This window comes from Centruroides vittatus, unplaced genomic scaffold (genome assembly GCF_030686945.1).
Source record: "Centruroides vittatus isolate TY-2023 unplaced genomic scaffold, ASM3068694v2 scaffold_2569, whole genome shotgun sequence".
Taxonomy (NCBI): Eukaryota; Metazoa; Arthropoda; class Arachnida; order Scorpiones; family Buthidae; genus Centruroides; species Centruroides vittatus.
Window position 1 is genome coordinate 256,095 of NW_027122690.1, and position 19,814 is coordinate 275,908.

General features: G+C 35.0%; 2 protein-coding genes across 17 annotated transcripts in view; one reads left to right on the forward strand and one right to left on the reverse strand.

Annotated features, from left to right (window-relative positions):
- LOC136987651 (luc7-like protein 3) overlaps positions 1-5,692 on the reverse strand; it is a 103,048-nt gene extending 97,356 nt beyond the window's left edge. For all 16 annotated transcript variants that reach the window (XR_010882647.1, XR_010882645.1, XR_010882648.1 and 13 more), the window contains exon 1: positions 5,480-5,692. Coding sequence is in view for 5 of the 16 variants with exons in the window: in XM_067285404.1 (XP_067141505.1) it covers positions 5,480-5,581 (102 nt within the window). In the remaining 11 variants the exon portion in view is untranslated. The remainder of the gene's footprint in view (positions 1-5,479) is intronic.
- A 2,314-nt stretch (positions 5,693-8,006) lies between these two features.
- Positions 8,007-11,496, forward strand: LOC136987661 (MDS1 and EVI1 complex locus protein EVI1-B-like). Its single transcript, XM_067285414.1, has 2 exons — positions 8,007-8,015; positions 10,318-11,496. The coding sequence occupies exons 1-2, from the start codon at positions 8,007-8,009 to the stop codon at positions 11,494-11,496; spliced, it is 1,188 nt and encodes a 395-aa protein (XP_067141515.1).
- Positions 11,497-19,814: the final 8,318 nt, after the last annotated feature.

Genomic DNA, 19,814 nt, shown 5'->3' on the forward strand with positions numbered 1-19,814 from the left:
CTGCTTATGATATTTGAGCCTGTAAAAACATCCTTGATTCTCTCCACACCAAAATTTTCCTGATCACATTGAAAGGGAAGTTCTACAGCATGTCTTACAGCCCTAATATGTCATCTCGCAAATTCCTTGATTTTGGATCTTGGAATCTGTGACATTTGATAAACTTTTTTAAGTCTGACAGCAAAGTTCAAACAGCTGTAACTGAGTGATTCATTCAACAGTATCTTTTTTCCTATATGTGTTAGGCAAAGCTATGAATAACTAGCCTAACAAAACACTTATCAAGTGAAAGGGCATAATTCGAACCTTACCAATGAGAGGCCAATGCCTGTCTTACTGAAAATGAAAGGGAATGGTCATTAACAGCCTGCTGATAGGCAGGCATTTAAATTGTTGCAAAACATCTCTTTGAGCCTGATGAAGAATAGTGGGAGATCCTCTCATCAATTGATGAATACTCACAGAATTTCATTAGTCAAATGAATAGTTTTATTTGCAAAAATGATTTGACTAGAAGCCCAGAATATATATATATATATATATATATATACAGGGTGGGCCAGCAAAAACGAAACGGCAGAGTGTTCGTGTTCGTCCAAGCAAAGCGCTCGGACAGGTCGATTCTACTCTCGAGGGGACATCTTTTGCAATAAAGTTTTTGCGATTTTGAATACAACAGACGACAAAAAATTTTAAAAACTTATTTATTTTGTAATAACTAAACAAGCATTTATTTCGAAAAAAATGTTTGTTTAGTTAATATTCAGAATCGCAAAAACTTTATTGCAAAAGATGTCCCCTCGAGAGTAAAATCGACCTGTCCGAGCGCTTTGCTTGGACGAACACGAACACACTGCCGTTTCGTTTTTGCTGGCCCACCCTGTATAATTAGTAACATACTTTTGATTGCTTCAGACTTTGATCTATTCTTGGGATAAATAACAGACATTCTTTATGAATTTTCTGCCACTTATGTTTTTCCTAAATAACATGTTATTCTTTCTATTACTGAACAAAACACACTACTGTTTATTAGAATTAAACAATTGGTCCATTACATATGATATGAAAATTTTCAAATTATGCAGGATGTAAAGAAATTCTGTGCCAACATTTTACAGACAGATTCTAGGGTCAAAATAAGCTTAAAATCTTTTAGAATTTTTTTTCAAATTCTGATTTGTTTTTAAGATCTAGACTGCAAAAAAATCTTATTAGAAACCAATTTTAAATATCTTGTCAAAAGGATACCACTATTTGTTTTCCATAATAGAAAATATACAAATATTTTCAAAGTAAATTTACATTAAACACTCTTGCTTTCCAATTATTTTTTTTTACTGTAAAGTAGATAAATAATGCAAAATCTTAAAGTGGATAAGGGCTTTGTTTACAATATGGCATACATAGGCAAAATTTAGTTACTTCCATTGGCAACTTACTTTAAGACATTGACAACTCTAATATTAGTACTTTGGCAGATGATTTGAAAAATATCCTTTTTTGGTTGGCCAGATCTCAAAAACAAAGCTGAATTTGAAAAGTGTTTATACAGAATTTGAAGATTTTTTACTACAGACATTATCCCTAAAATATTAGCACAGTAAACAACACACAACAACAGGGTATAGTCAATAATGTACTCTATGAACCAATGACCAGCTTTTTGTTTGTTTTTCGTTGCACACCAGTCATCAGTTCATAAAGAACATTAGCACAGTTTCATTACACTCTGTATATATCAAAAAAGAACAAGTAAACATGCTTTTATGTGTTTATCTGTTATTAATGTAATTTGATTATGTGAGATGAGATATTCATAATATGAGAACATTACATAAAATGAAATTTTTAGTATTAATGAAGGTTATGTAAAACCAATTATATCAAATAGTCAAAATCTGAAGGATTCATCATAAAAATTTTTGATAAAACTATAGAAGCTGACCATAAAAAAAAAAAAAAAAAATATATATATATATATATACGTACATATAAAGATACATATTTGATACTCATTTCTAAAACACATAGAATGTTTTTGGGGATGGCATATAAAAAACACTATAAACAAAAAATCATAGGTCTACTTATCAAGTGTGCACCATTTAAGATGCCATTCAGGTTGTTTTCATCATGGAGCAACACTTTCAATGATGACATGTACAGTACAAAACATGTTACATGACACACTGAAGTTAACCCACCAGTGGCCATGCGGTTCCATTCCCTGAACACTGGAGGTTTGATCATGGGGTTCATGCCTCACCAGGATGAGCAGACCACATGGAGTTTAGTTTTCCAGGTTTTATCCACGTCTGAAATGCCTGAATAGGGGCCAGTTACTGTATTTTCCAGCGTATAAGACAACTTTTTAACCCAGGAAAATCTTCTCAAAAGTCGGGGTTGTCTTATATGCCAGAAAGTACGGTAATCTTATACGGCAAGTATATCCCAAACTCTATATTTTAACTGTAAAAGTCGGGGGTCGTCTTATATGCCAGAAGGTACGGTACCCCTCCCCTAAAAAGACCTCCTGAAAGGCATTCCCCCAAGTGTTGCATTGCCATAACTTAACAAAACAAACAAACACTTTGACGTCACTTCATCTGTAGAAACCTAGAAACGTAACTTGCATCAGCCACAAGACATCTCTGACATTTCCTGAGAACACTCTTCTCACAAAAAACTTCATTCTTTCAGGCTGAACTTTGGAGATACCATATTTCCTAATATGTGATTCACCTCTTTTTGGATTCTGAAAAGTCTGTGGACCACAATTTGATAAACAGTGGTCCACAAACTTTTATTGATTAAACAGAAACCAAAACTATTAATCAATAAAACTTGATTCACAGTCCTGGTCTCTGTTTAATACAAATAGCTAGAGATATAATAAAGGTCACTAGTCTCATGATTATAAACCTTTTGTAAAGTTATATCCATTTCATTTTAACATTTTTAGTTAATTTTTAAGAAAGAATTATTTTCACTAGCAAAACATTTGATTGTTTCACTTTGTTTTCATATAATCAGAAAAGAAAAAAATTTACTAATAACTTTGTTTTATAGTTATTCACTTTCAAAAAGTACTGATTTGTGAACACAAGAACTCTGAATAGCACTGCTCCAACACACATTACATATGTTGTATTAAATAAAATGTCTAAAATTTGAACTAAAGTTGATTAAAATTTGAACTAAAGTTATATAGCAATGATACATATATATATGTATAATTGCTATATAACTTTAGTTCGAATTTTAAAATAAAGTGATTAGTTATAAAAAACATATACATATAAATTTTTGTAAATTTAGATAACTATTAAAAAATAAAAATTTAGATAACAAAAATAATAAATAACATGATTATAAACATTTAACCTGAATTTTAAAGTAATTCCATAATTTATTTTTTTATTTTTCTTTTTTATTGAAATTAATCTTGAAAACTAAATTGTCCTTGTCAAATCTTAACTCAGTGGGTTTTGTTATAGAATATTATGATATTACCAGAAATATAACTAATGCATTATTTATTACACCGTGGTCTGCAGATTTTTCAGTCCTTTTGGACTCTGAAGAAATCCATAAGAGAGGTATGATTCACCTCTCTTGTGGATTTCTTCATGTGTCAGGAAATATGACATCACTGCTTTATTATGTAATGCCTCAAAACTTTACTCTCAAAAAAATGGAGCTTTTGGGAGAAGAAAGTTCTCAGGAAATACATCAGAGATGTCACATGACTGAGGCAAATGACATTTCTAAATAATCACTCTGTCACACTATATGATCTCACTAGAGGTTGGACAGCACACATTTCATATGCTGTCCATCCTGCTGCTCTATGATGAAAACAAGTTTAAGCAATGACATCTGGAATGGTGCACACTCAGTAAGTAGTCCTACTATTTTCTTGTTTATAGCACTTTTTATATGAGTTACCCCAAAACATTCTACATATTTTAGAAATGACTATCAAACATCTCTCTTTTAAAAAAGAAATTAAAAGAAAATGTATAATAGTCAGCTTCTTTAGTTTTACCAAACTTTTCATATGTAATCATTTATTCTAAAAAATTAAATATAAAAAAAGTTAATGTTGTTCATATTTTGTTATAAGAATGAACAAAATACAAGAAAAGAACATCTAATTCAATAACCTAAAAACCAGCAAAACTGTCACTCTGTCAAGCAAATGTTATCATCCACTTTAATTGGACATCTTCATGCTAAAGATCAAAATATAACTGCACAATTTTTAAACGATCCAGTTTGTACGTCATCACCTGCCGATCGGCAGAGTCGAATGACATACAAAAGGAGAGCATGATTTTCAAACGATCCAATTCAGATACTTAGATGCTTGGTGATCAATGGAGATAGTCCCCATGTGAATTTGTGTAAATGCCAGCGTCAAAGCTAGCGAAGTTGAACTCTCTTAGATTCCTAATCGAGCACAACTTTCCTACGTCAAACTGTTGGAGATATACAAGGCAGTTTCAAATAAAAAGGCCGTCAACTTAAAAGACGACACTTTCCCTAATGTGTGGGAAGTATTCCTCCACCCTTAAACACCAACATGAGTTTGTGCAAGAACCATCTCCGCCAATCGGCAGGCACCCAAATATCCAAATTGAATCATTCGAAAATCGTGCTCGTATTTTGTACATCATTCGAATCATCTCCGCCAATCGGCAGACAACAATGCATACAAATCAATCACTTAAAAATTGTGCAGTTATATCGGCTGCATTCGGCAGACTCGTCTGTTCCAGAGTCATCAAGTATTTTTCTGCCGAACGCTCTCTAAGGTAACATCTTTCGGAACACATTTGGTGTTTTGACTTCACATTTGGCAGCGTCTTTCATTTACGCTACCTATTGCTACCCGAAACTGACCAATGAGGCTTTTTGTTCCAATGCAACTTCACTCATTGTTTGGCAGATCCAGGTTGCTACGTAACAGCTACCAATTTGCTCAGTTACAACTGTCGAGTCTGCCGAACGTAGCCATTTTGATCTTTAGCCCAAAGATGTCCTTCGAAAGCAGACGGAAACGTTCACTCGACAAGCTAGTGATACTTTAGCCGATTTTTAATTATCGAGTAAGACATTCTTCGCACATTAACCAGCATTCGGCAGTCATCCACTAAAATACTAGGAATATTAATTTTACTACTTCATACACAAATTACAAAACAAAAAACTGAATAATTTTCACATAACAATTTACACAATCCAGACATGAATATTTGAAAAAATTCGTCACTATTTTCTCCAAATCCTACTTTTCAATGGAGAATATAGATCATCATCATAATACGAAGAAAAATGCAATCTGTCATATAAAAACATAGCAAATAACATTTACATTGGTCAAATATGGATTAGTGGAGAACGTATCAATCAATCTGTAAAAAAAAAGATATGGAAATTAAAAACTGGATTTCACTCATTACTTAAGCCTAACCTCAGGGTCTTCCCAATTTGATCCTTTCTTCTCTGTCGGTGCCAGATCTCTGTTGCGACCCATTAGCTCATCCAATAAAGCTTTTGCCGATGCTAATGCCATGTTTTCTTTTTTGAAAACGAATCACTTTTCAATCATAAAATTAAAAATTTTTCTTCCCTTTCTTCTTACATGAACATCTACCGATCACAAAACAAAACGATGGAATATACTTCTCCCTCTGGTGTTAGCAAAATGACGGAAGAAAATTATTTTTAATAATAATATTTATTTTAACAATAAAATTATATTGAGTATTGAATTAATAAAAAACTTAATTGTTCGTATATATAATTTTAATTATTTTCTAATTAATAATTTTATATTGAATTAAAACGAAAGGTTTCAGATCTTTTAAACTGCAATCTACGAAAAATGCTTCATATATAAACGGAATCGAAATTAATAATTTGTAAAGCGGAGAAAACAAGAATATTAAACTCATTTGTTCTAATTTTCTATGGAAACTACACCAAATTTTAATTAATGTAGATATCGATGGTCACGAGAAACCCGCGGCCCGCGAGATCCTGATATGCGGCTCCTGGGTTTTGGAAATGCAATTTTACTTTTTTGTTATCTGCCTCGTGCCATTTTGCAACACTAAGCTGCAATTCTATAGGAAAAAAAATCTATGCGGCTGTCCAGAAGGCTGAGGTTCTCAGTCGGTAAAATTGCTTATCACTGTCTAGACTACAGACTCTAGAGTGAAAACCTCATAAAATCACCGATTTCTGGCCCGTATATCCAGTGGCTTCGTGGGAGCCTGGCAAATTTGAAAAGTCCCACATATAGTGTTGGCTTCATATATTTTTCTTCAGGGGAATTTTTTTGAAAAATATATTCTTATCAAAGATTGGTTTGGGATTTCCTGTTAGTGAATGCCCCAAGCAATTGTCCTTTTGCACGTAGGATAACGCCCCACTGCGTAAGTTTAACTTTTAAAACCTAAAAATACACTTGCTTTAACGCCGAAAAATTATTAAGGTCAATGATTTTAATTCATAACCGATAAACGTTTGTTCAAAGCCAAACATTTTTATTGTATTTTTTCACTTTCCCGGAATGTTGAAAATTTGGCATTACGAGTTTTTCACTGTAGAAAGTCTAGAACAGGGATCCTCAAATTTTTTTTACTATCGACCGCTTTAAGGATTCCTCATTCTCTTATCGACTTTTTCTTTGACAACCGGATGGTCGAGCGGTTAGGTAATAGCTTACTACTCCGGAGGACCCGAATCAAATTCGGACGGATCGAAAATCCCAAGAATTTTTTGGAGGTGGTCTTTCCCGATATTGTTGGGCCCCATCCCTCCACACCCAACCGTCCCATTCTGAGCCTAGTCAAATCCATAATAGGCTTACTAAAAAAAAGGCCCTCTTAGTGCCCACGGGGCAGAAAGACTTAATATAAAGACCTCCTCTCTTTTGCTAATTATTAATAATAAATAAATCTAATGAGCCAGCATTAACCCACATACTGTTTTCATAAAAAAGATCTATTTACAGTATGCAAATTTACAATATCCTGACCTGACATACATACAACCCATTGGACTAATTTTTAATAAACCATTTGCAATCAACCCCCGACTAATTTTTGACTCCGAAAATGTGTTATTGACCACTTTGGGCTCTCCTGATCTAGACACATTTCTGTAAATAAGCCCTTGCTTGTTTATGAAAACTTGTTCGTCTAATGTAGATGCTGATAGTCTTATCAGTTTGGAGTCTGGAAAGCAATATTAACAGTCATGTTAAGCTATCACTTAGAAATAGGAATCATTTTTGAATAATTCTTTAATGAATAGGTTCGAATAACATATTTGATCACAATGCTTAAACGGCATTTCATATGTTCCGTCATGTCAAAATTTTTATGCTTTAGTCTACTAAAGAGATCAAAGTAAAAAAAAAGTCACCCTAAAAAATATCCCAAATTGTCTGCCATTTGATAAAAAATCTTCAATCTAGAAACGCTGGACGGCAATCCACGAAAACTGTCTCCGGTTTTCAACATCATTTCCTGCTTGTTTGTCCGAATTTGTCGTGTGACGTTATGACATCACTAAGTGTATGGTGCACGGGACTCCCATTATACAGAAGCTCGACATTTTGCTGTTTTTCCTAAAGCATGCTTTGTGATTCAATTTTACGCTAAGCGTCAAAATAAGAGAGTTTTTTAAATTTCTTTCCGCTTTGTGGGCACTAAGAAGACTTCTTTTAGCAAGACTATAATGGGTTCGGCCAGGCCCACAATGGGGTAGCCGGATAGTGAGAGACGAGGACCGAGATATCCAGACGAATCACCATCTGAAAAATTCCCGTGGTTTTTTCGACCCTTGCGGATTTGATCCCGAATCCCCCAGAGCGGAGGAATGTCATACTTGTCCGCTCGGCCATCCAACCGTTGAAATAAGAGGACTGTGGCTTTTATTGCCAGTATTATATTTTTTATCGCCACTTTAATAAAAAATGGATTCTGAAAATGGATCTGGTAATTGCTGAAGAAACACATTTTGAACATCTTTTTTGTGTCATTATATCCTAAGTTCACTTTTCTTCAAAAGTTTGTTGATGGGAATGTCGTCATCTGAATCGAACTCTTCTTCATTGCTTTGCAAAAAGCCAAGCGTGTCGAAAACAATTTACTATTGTTTACATTGATACTTTTGCCCTGCCATAAGTAAAAGAAGTTTGTTGGATCAAGATTTACATAAAGCGTTTCTTCGCTACATCTATAGAAGTTACTATTTTGAAAGAATAATTCGCCGAGAATTGCTGTACGAGAGTTGCTTCTTGAACTAAAGGCGGTAGTTTTGAACTAGACAACACCTGTTTAATGCAACACAAATTCTTGGTGTTAAGATACGTCGGGCAACTGTCAATCAATATTAAAATTTTTCGTTTTTTTGCAATTTCTCCTATTCTCATAGTTCTCCACAGAGAATATTTGTGGTCATCCGAACTCTTCACTTGGATTTGTAATTTACCAGTACCCGTCGAATCTCGAAACGTCTTGGATTTTTCAGGTTACTGATTACTAACAATTTTCTTTTTTCTCATAAGATTGACCACTTTTCAAATTAAATTCTTTTCGCTCTGTGAGCACTGAGAAGGCCTTTTTTAACAAATCCATTATGGGTCTCTCCATGAGCAGTGCGAACGGTTTACTCGCACAGGGTCCCGTTTTCCTCAGGTTCTGTGTAATTCGATATACAGTAGATATATAAAGTAGATATAAGACAATTCGAAGGTAAGATTGGATTAATTGAATAAACCCAACACAACAGGGCGATCTGCCAAAGGAAGGTGCCTCCCAAAGTGACTTTCTATGGAAAACCTGTCCCTGTTTAGGTGTTACCCACTAGTTTCCAGAGAAGGTTCATGTATTTTCCCGTACTGTAGCGCCACCGTTGCACCGCCATTAAAATACTGTAATGACTACAAAACTGTAGAACTATATAATTGAGAATATAATTGATTTTGAAAGCACTAATAAAAATACATTCATAATGCTCCCTTTGTTAGAATTGTAAGGGTTTATATATTCTAAATTATAAAAGAGTCCCAAAATGTCAAAAAACGGGAAAAAAATTTGTGATCGTGCGTTTAAATGTGTTTCGGCGTTTAATATCTCGAGATAGATAAAGATTAAGAAACGAAATATAGCAATGTAACATATATATAAGGGGTATTTATGCCATTAAATTTTGATGGGTTGAGGGGGTGGGGAGATAGAATGCAACTTACACATGATTTTTATGCAACTTGTTGGATTTTTACAACAGGGTCCAGTTTACAAGGATTTTGCATCGGGCCCCACGTTTCTTCCGGTCGGTCCTGTACTGTACTGGTACATAGTTTAGGGAAGACTGAAACGTCTACGTAATTTTAAAACATTAAAATCGTTTTTGATGATGCTTCTTTTTCGTGTTTTATATAAGTTTACATTAACAAAGTGTATATAAAAATTTGTTTAACTTATTTTATTTTTTTCTTAATGTACACTAAAAATAAAAGATAACCGGAAAATATCAAATGGATTATGTTGGCATTGCAGCAAAAAACTAAAACGATTGTGGTGATCGTTGCACCACTTGATTATGTGTTCGCTGAGAATATATAGAACCTGTAGCCATATATCTCACCATTTGCTTTATTTACACAATGTACAGTACAGGACATAGAAATCTCGTTCTACAATATCGTTACGGTTGGATAGGATCAACGTGTCGGTACATGAGAGTAACCCGCGTCCGGAAAGTAGCTGGCAAGTCGGAAAAGAAAGAATATGGCGGACGGCTTGCACATGTTTATATACCCGTCGCGCCAGCGCCACCTGGATTTTCAGATGTAGCGCTAGTTACAATTATTCGGCCGCCACACACTCCCCCACCAGTGATAACGAGAAGTTTACCGTTATATTGTTACAAATATGATTACGGTTAACCCGTCATAAATATCGCGGGTTAGTGGCCGGATGGCCGAGCGGTCAAGGTTAGCAGCCTGCCGCCCTGGGGGACCCGGGATCGAATCCGGACGGGTCGAAAAATCCCCAGGAATTTTTCGGGGGGTGGTCCGTCCGGATATGTCGGTCCCCGTCCCTCACCACCCGGCCGCCCCATTGTGGGCCTGGCCGAACCCATAATGGGCTTGCTGTAAGAGGCCCTCTTAGTGCCCACTGGGCGGAAAGAGTTACAAAAAAAAAAAAAAAAAAAAATATCGCGGGTTGAATCGGTCCCACCGACCTCTTGCCGAGTGAACTAGAACTGAGACCGGGTCTTCTGCCCGGCCAGGTCACCCTCTGGACCAAAATTAACCTGAAAAGGGGGACTCGCTTCGGACCCATTCCCGCGCAGTTAAGAGAGTCTTCGCCTCCTTCGCCGTACGTTTGGAAGCCGTATCTCGAAGTCACCAGGGACATAGAGAACAGTCAAGAACTACACGTGGGGAGTTGCGAAATCCTTCTGACTAATTCGGAAAACTTCAGAATCGACCAGTCGGGATCGGCGTTGCCAGTCTGTTCGGACAACGTTCGCAACTCGGAATCGCCGTCCAAGAGCGCCGACGGGGATCAACCTCAACTTCCACCCCTCATTCCTATCCCAGAAGAAGCGGCCAAATGCCCCGCCTGCGAAGAAGTCTTCGGTGACCGGCTCAGGTTAAACGACCACATTGTTGCCTGTCATTACCCCGACGAAGGAGGAAACGAACGAGAGTACAAGTGCAACCAATGCCCCAAAGTATTTAATTGGAAGAGCAATCTCATCCGACATCAGGTAGCGCATGACGAATCTCGACGCTACATCTGCGAAAACTGCAAGAAGGTCTTCACCGATCCTAGCAATCTCCAGCGCCACATCCGATCTCAACACATCGGAGCCAGATCCCACGCCTGTCCCGAGTGCGGCAAGACTTTCGCCACTTCCAGCGGTTTGAAACAGCACACCCACATTCACAGCAGCGTCAAACCTTTCCGCTGCGAAGTCTGCTTCAAGGCGTACACTCAGTTCTCGAACTTGTGTCGGCACAAACGCATGCATGCGACGTGTCGCATGCAAATTAAGTGTCACAAATGCGGACAGGCTTTCTCGGCTGTTACGTCGTTATCCAAGCACAAGCGGTTCTGTGAAGGGACTGCTACCGCCGACTCTAGTTTCTGCGTCACCAGCACGGCGCCCGTGTCTTCTTACGAACCCGACAAGACGTCTCCTATGAGCATAACCTCTAACCCATTAGTGTTTTATCCACGTACCGGTCTGCCCCTCTATCCGCCGTCCTTATTTGGTTACCCTTTGTTTTCCGGAACATCTCTACCGGCTCCACCTCCTCTCATTCCGGACACGTATTTCGTGGTACCTCCCGGAGCATCTCCCAGTTCGACGACGAAACAAAACGTCCGATCCCTGGGGAAATCGGAAGCGTCGGAATCTGAAGCTTCTGAAGAAATCACGTCCGGCTCACCAATGTGGTGATCGTCGCACCACTTGATTATGTGTTCGCTGAGAATATATAGAACCTGTAGCCATATATCTCACCATTTGCTTTATTTACACAATGTACAGTACAGGACATAGAAATCTCGTTCTACAATATCGTTACGGTTGGATAGGATCAACGTGTCGGTACATGAGAGTAACCCGCGTCCGGAAAGTAGCTGGCAAGTCGGGAAAAAGAATATGGCGGACGGCTTGCACATGTTTATATACCCTTCGCGCCAGCGCCACCTGGATTTTCAGATGTAGCGCTAGTTACAATTATTCGGCCGCCACAACGATAATTAGTTATATTTTCCTCTATTTTAAAGGTTCACAACAATACTAAATTTGTTTAACTTTCAATAGAATTCATTTATAGCAAATTCGCTCTTAACGAACTCTGGCTGTAATTAACCGAGTTTAAAGTACGAATGAAACCATTCATAAGACTAATGTTAATTTTCTACAGCTGCAAGAACCCTTGAATAATTAATAATTGTCTATTTAGGTTTAAAAACTCTCGAGTAATTACCAGGCTTTTTCCTTAAAAGATTCGGTGATTTTTCTTATATTTGCATCCAATTTGAATCTTAATAGACTAACTCTTGTGTCCTTTGTTGAAAATTTTTGATACTTTTCGGTGAAGTTTGTATGTTAGGGGAAATTTATATAAATTTTCAGAAAAATTTGACCATTGATTTGGAAGATATTAAGGGGTGGGGGATGGCCAGCTATATAGGGCGCGTTTTTTTTTATGCAGCGAAAGTGTAGCGAAATGAGGTCACGAGCAGCGTTGGCCATTTAGAAACGGGTTTCAGAGGATTAGCTGTAAAGCGCTTCTCGAGCGCTGCATAAAAAAACGCGCCCATACCTATCACAGCCGAACGACGTCACAACCTATCTTGTGACGTAGAAGAACGAGTGCTTCAAACCTCCATTTTCAAATGTTTTCAATGGAGTGAGAAGTAATGTTTTATTAAGTCTTACAAGGGAACTGTCGGAGTGTCATCTAATAGATTTTAATAAAATTTAGTTAATAATTACGTTAAAAGTATACAAACTCTATGACAAATTTCTAGAATTCACTAAAAGTGTTAATCAGAGTTATTAGCAATCAAATGTCGTACTATTTTATAGTGGTTTAACACAAATATGCAAATTTTTAGAAGCGAAAGGGTCGCGGAGGAAGACGGCGATATTACATTTAGAATAAATGCTGGAATTTTCGGAAATGGGAGAAGAATTAATAAAATTTAGTTTAATTACGTTAAAAGTATACAAACTCTATATCAAATTTGTAATGTTTACTAAAAGTGTTAACACGAACATGCAAATTTTTAGTAGTGAAACGGTCGCGGAGGAAGACGGCGCTATTACATTTACGAATGAATTCTAGTTTTCGAAAATGGGAGAATTAAATGTAAATATTCAAAACATTATAGCAGAATTTAAACGTTTATGTGATAATGTTTGGCCTAGAGAAAATATTTGTAGGCCTAATATTTCAGACGTTGATAAACAGGTAGCCAAACTGCTTTTTAATGCATTTAGCGATATTTTAAGTAGTTATGTAAGTAGAGATGACGAAGAGTTTTGTCAGATGGAAAATAATAATTTGATTATAGATAGGCCTATTTCGGATAATAAAATAACACGTCTGCTTCTAGAGAAAGAAATAGATAACGCAGACACTGACTGCGAATCGGGATATTCAGATGATGAAAAATTCGATGAGAATATAATTTCAACAAAACGAAAAGAAGAAATTCTTAACTCGCATAAGAAACATCCAAAATGGAAATTACACGCATTACAGCGGAAAGGAGCTAAAGAATTAAAACGTTTTAGTGATTTATATAAATGGGAAAAACAATTTAAATCTCGAAAGCATAGAATTGAAACGTTAAAAATCATTAAAGAACATACTAAACAAATGTTTGACGAAGCTCGAGGCAGCTATAAAATTGTTAAAGGAAATCAATTAAAAATATGGGCATTACAGAAATTTCTTCAACTGAATAGTTCAATTAAATTTACAGCTAGTGATTCTTGGGTTGCGAAATTTAAAAAAGAATATAGATTAATATCTCGAAAGATTACAAAACTTGTAAATAAAACAGAAATAGTGAACGAAAAGGATATATTAGTAAAAGCTGCGCAATTTCAAACAACAGTAAAAAATTTATTGCCGTCTTATTCACGTAACTTCATATTCAATACGGATCAGTGTGGTTTTTCATACGAAATGATTTCACCAAGAACACTTTCATATAAAGGAGAAAAAAACACTATTGGATTTGCACATTCTCCGAGTAATAAAGTTACGCATTCCTACACTGTTCAATATTTAGTTAATGCTAACGGACAAGTTGTAGGTAATGTATTTATTTGCTTACAAGAGGCTCGTGGAACCTTTGGACCTAGAATTCAAGCATCGCTGTTCGATGCCCCAAACGTAACTGTTACAACTAGCTCATCTGGCAAATTATCTACAGCAATTATTACAAACTATGTAGAAGACGTATTATCTCCAAATATAACAGAAAACTCTTTATTAATAATTGACTCGTGGAGTGGACAAACAAATATTAATATTTATAATACAGTATTTCAAACATCTACAAATCGAAATTCGTGCGAAATATTAATTATTCCACCAAAGTGTACGTCTATATGCCAACCTTTAGATGTCGGATTTCATAGACAATTAAAACTTTTAGCTAAAGAAATTTTAAATGCTATACAATTATTCTGTAATGATTCTTCGATGAAATTGTTTAGGACAACTAGAAATGGCATTATAAAATTACATTCGATTCTTCATCATCAATTATCTGCGCCAATATTTAATAATTTGATTAAACATGCACGGTTCGCTTCTGGACTCGTAAATGAAAAGTGTCAATTCTTAAATGTAAAACAAGTTTGTTTTTCTTTTTTAAACACCGACAGTTTAAATTGTGTCGAGAGTAATTGCGAAAATCTTCGATTTGTTAAATGTGCACGATGCCAACAGATTCTTTGTTTATTTTGCTTTGTTGAAAAATATCATGTAAATAGTTGCCCATCTAGTAATTTGTGAATATAATAACTTTTAAATATATCTATTAAAATGTATTTATTTATTACGTTTCGATTGTTTTCTTTTTATTTATTCTATCAATACTTTTATATTAAATTTCATTGTTAAACTAGTACATATATCTAATCTTTTATAATATTTATTTGCGTTTCCTTATTGAGTTATTGAGTTTCCTATTTGAGTCATTCCTTCTTCCACTCTGTAAATGTAATACAGTGATACCTCTGTTTTCGTAGTGTTTAATACTAAAAAAATTAAGAAATTAATATAAAATGAGTATAAAAAACCAATACAATGGTCTCCGAAACAGAATCGCCATCTAACTGTTTCTGATTGATCGAAATTAATAATAACTGTTCGGCCTCTTCAATTCTTTGCTGTCTCTGTTTCATTAGCACATTTACGCCTTTCGCTACATTAGCCTCCTTTTTCGCCACAACGAAACTTATCGTGGATGCCGACTTCCCGTACAGTACATGCGACCGATTTCAGCAATCTTAATGCCGGTCACGTATTTTTTAATGATTTCCTTCAACTCGATCGTGTCCCTGGCCTTCTTCGAAGGGCTACTGGCTCTGGAAACTTCCCACGATGGAACTAAAAAGAATGGAAGCGATGGAATTGTTTGGCTAGACGCGCGGAGTAATGCTCATACAGCAAAAAACACCGCCACGATGACTTGTGAGCAGAAAAATGCGTAGGTCGCTCTTTGTTTTCGCAAAATTAGCAACGAGATCATGTGGCACTCCGACGAAATCCGAGGCAAATTTTTTGCACAAAATGACGAAAACCAAAGTCAACGAAAATCGAGATATTACTGTATCTTCCTCCGCGACCCTTTCACTACTAAAAATTTTCATATTTGTGTTAAACCACTATAAAATAGTACGACATTTGATTGCTAATAACTCTGATTAACACTTTTAGTGAATTCTAGAAATTTGTCATAGAGTTTGTATACTTTTAACGTAATTATTAACTAAATTTTATTAAAATCTATTAGATGACACTCCGACAGTTTCCTTGTTAGTGAAAATTAATATATAAAGTGAATATTTTCATAAAGAGTTTGGGTATTGTATGTAATACTTTAAAGAAAATACATAATTTCAATTAATAATATTGCCAAGAAATGTCCAATCGAGAAGAAACAGGTAGGCTATACTTGTATACTTTCTTATTAATATAATAATTTGCGAATTAAAAAAATAGCTCTGGGCTTATTAAAATTCAATATCAAATTGGTACTATTTAAACTATATTACATGATAATGTTGACGAAACATGAATTCTTATCCTCAGAATATCGTATTTTAGACAGAATAGTTATTTACAACATGCACTCGTCACGATACGTCAGGTTCAGATCTGGTAGGCCATGGGTGTGAGGCCATACTTCAAATAACGTTCAAGTTATGAGTTGATTTTTACTTGTGCAAATTTTCAGTGTCCCAAAAAATAAATATATCTGTTTGTTAATTAATAACATAAAAGTTATTTTTTTTTAAATACAGTAAAATCTCATAACAGATTTTAAACTTTTCTATTTTATGTTTCTTAAACAAATATTTTCCTCCGGGAAAATTACGCAATTCATTGCTGGGTGTTTTTTAAATCACAAATTTAAAGATGTAGGTCTACAATAGGACTACGTAGAATTTCTACTTCTTCAAATTTCCTGAATTCTCCGAGTTTCGAATGATGTGCGCCGAGCTTCAACTTTATGATTTCTTTTTCTTCTGGTGTAGAATTGTATTATATAACTTAAAAGGTGGCTAAAACACTGGAGTTGGTCGTGGAATCGCGTCTGATCAACTGGCTGATCTCGTGTTTTCCTAGTTTTATTTACGTGTCTAATACCTGCGTAGAGCCAATTTCTCATTTAAACTCCTTATGGGAGACGTCGCCCTCGTGTTACATTACCTTACTGTATAGGCCTATCGTCGAATCAAACCAATTTCTTTTGATTTATTTTCTTGAAAATTATTTCATAAAGAACAAAGAATAAAACATTAATATTTATCTTTATTAAATAAATTTAAAAATCGTGTGCCTTTTATTTTTTTAAGTTTAATTGTTTAACATTATCTTTATGTAAAGTAGACAATATTAAGTTTCTGTAAATATTTATAGGGCTATATTTTAATATTTGTTGTAATAATGATTCATTTTAAATTAACGTTAAACACCTTTAAAGAGGTTAAATAAAATCAATGAATTTAAAATTTTTATAATACATTTTTTTTTTTTTTTTAGGTTTACTTTGTTTCCTACCTTCATATGTTTATTTGTAATTAAGGAAAGCAAAAAATTACTTTAATATTATTATACTATTATAAATGTTACACTATGATATTGTATAAAATAAGAAGCAATTACAAAACATTTTAGTTTGTTTTTTACAACAGTAATTTATTATTATTATTAATTTTTTATTTTTAGTCGTATAATAATCTCAGAAGCAGACGGTGTGAAGAGATGACAATACTTATAATTACCAGTCATTAGGATTCATATCAATTTCACTTTGAACACAAGTTTTCTACATATTTTTGTTCATTGAATGTTAACATATACCAATAATTAAGCTTTAATCTTATTGTAATTAAAATGTTTTCTTGCTGCTCTTTAAAATTCTTCATGGATTTTTCATACGTGCATTTCGTAAAAAGAAAACTATTCATCAATACAGAACTCTAAAGTGAATAGAGGGGGGGTGCAGTCACGTGATAAACGTCATCGCTCCGCCCAACAAAACACTGGCGTCTAATTACAGAACGATTCTGTAGCCGTAGTTCTGGTTTTTACCACGAGATGCCGCTAGTGTCGTGACGCTCAGGTAGCGTATGGGCGCGTTTTTTTATGCAGCGAAAGTGTAGCGAAATGACGTCACGAGCAGCGTTGGCCATTTAGAAACGGGTTTCAGAGGATTAGCTGTGAAGCGCTTCTCGAGTGCTGCATAAAAAAACGCGCCCTATACCTCGTACCGTACGGTGTGCTTGGAATTTTTTGTCGATATTTTAGCTTTAAAACCAATACTTTATCATCGATAACTGGTTTTAAGTATTTCCGCTACGTTGCTAAGAAATCGTTATGGAGAATATTGCATTGGATATATAAGAAAATATTTGTTATTATTGCGATAAGTACTTCTCCTCAAAAGGAAATCTTACTAACAAGCATGTAAGATTAGAACATAGCAAATCCCGGTAGAGGAAAAGTCTATTCTGCCGCGAGACTTCACGTTCTGAAGGATTTTTTACTTCTCTTCGATTACGAGAACTGTACCTGTACATGGATTTGCCTGCGAAATTGTGAAGTTGGAATTCAAAAATATGAAGGGCAAGTAAATTCTGTTCTGAAATTTTAAAAATGCTGTAATTAATATATCTTAAAATAATTGTTTTCGTGAATATTAACAGCTCATTCAGTAGTAAATAATAATATTATGTACTGTATTTGACAGATTTCTACGAATGGAAAGCCACAGAGGAGTTGAGAACCAACTACAGTTAACTGTCTAAAAAATCATGGAATTTATAAACTTTACTCGTGCGACTCTGGCACATGGGGCTATGACCACACTCAATTCAGAAATGTACAGTACCTATAAAAAGAAAACATCCAATAACAGATTGTGTATATAAAAATGTTGCAGATATATATTTTTTAATAAATCTTTTTTCTTAGCTAACATTCAAATAAATCATTGCAGATCTGTTAAATGAGGCTACAAAAAGTTCACTGATATTTTACTGACGATGATAATTTGTCGATGGATTTAAACTACCAATTCAAAAGACTTCACTCAAGTTACAGAAGATACACTTAACTCTTGGTATTCGCCAGGGTTAGGTTTTTTAAAAATCTCGAGAAAACCAAGTAAGGATGCCTATGAAGAAAATTGAGTTTGGTTTTGTGGAACATTTCAAAGATAAACGTTAATTGTAAAATAAAATATTGCAAATTTTCTAATATAAAACGTTTAAATTATTTCTAAAAAGCGATGAACAATTTTATTAAATAATACAAAAGAAAACAAAAATTTCGAATAAGAGAATGAAAATTCAGAGAGAAAATCTCGAGATTAAAAGAATTTAAGAAGGAAAGTTTACATATTCTGTAGAATAACTTTTATAATAGGCCTATACTGTATAATTTTAAATATTTTGATAAAAATAATGAACAATAGTCATCAGTTAAAGCTACAATATAAACATTGAATATTAGACAAAAGACAAATTTGCCGTTCGAGAAACGAACGGTAGCAAACTTTGTTTGTAATAAATTAATTCTGACCGTGGTGTATTTACACCGATTGCGTTCCGTCACGTGATTGAGTGACGTCGTAGAATTACGCTTGTCGGCCTTCTTGACGTCACGAAGTAGCGACATCTCGTGGTAAAAAACAGAACTACGGCTACGGAATCGTTCTGTAATTAGACGCCAGTCTCTCGTACAGGAGATCATTGCTGACTATTGTAAATTGGTGCTTCAATAAACTGGCATAAATTAATTAATTTAACTGCGTGATTAACTTATTCCTTTTTCTCCCCTAAGCAAAGCAGATTTATTCTATCTCTATTTATCAACCCCTAACAATGAACGTAAGACGGTATAAAAAGTGTTCGAGTTATATGGCGCATCTGAACTCGTCTGTCAAAAAATTGGTGCATGGTATGCAAAAGGTTGGCCACTCCTGATTTAATATATAAGTTCACAAGTGTATAAAAATGGTAAATTTAATGTCTTTATTTAAACCGTGAAAATAAATTTCATATATGAAATCAATCATTTAAAAGAATAATCGGTTAATGTTACTCTAGGTATACAAAATGGCGGCTCGTCTCCGATTCCAGCGATCAGAAGACAGGGAACAGTGGGGACGCACGTTCTAACCTAACCTAACCTATTCTAATAAATTACCATAATTATTAGCAACCAAATTATTAGAATAGGTTAGGTTAGGTTAGAACGTGCGTCCCCACTGTTCCCCGTCTTCTGATCGCTGGAATCGGAGACGAGCCGCCATTTTGTATACCTAGGGTAACATTAACCGAATAATCAATGTTTCGGGTTCATTTATCAGGCGTAACCAATTAATATATATTTATTTCGAGACAATATATCATTTAAAAGTAATGCAAACATTCGATACCTTCGGTACGAAAATAGTTCACGGAAACTACACATAAATGACGTAGTAGCAGTGGCGTGCCGTCATTGGAAGCGG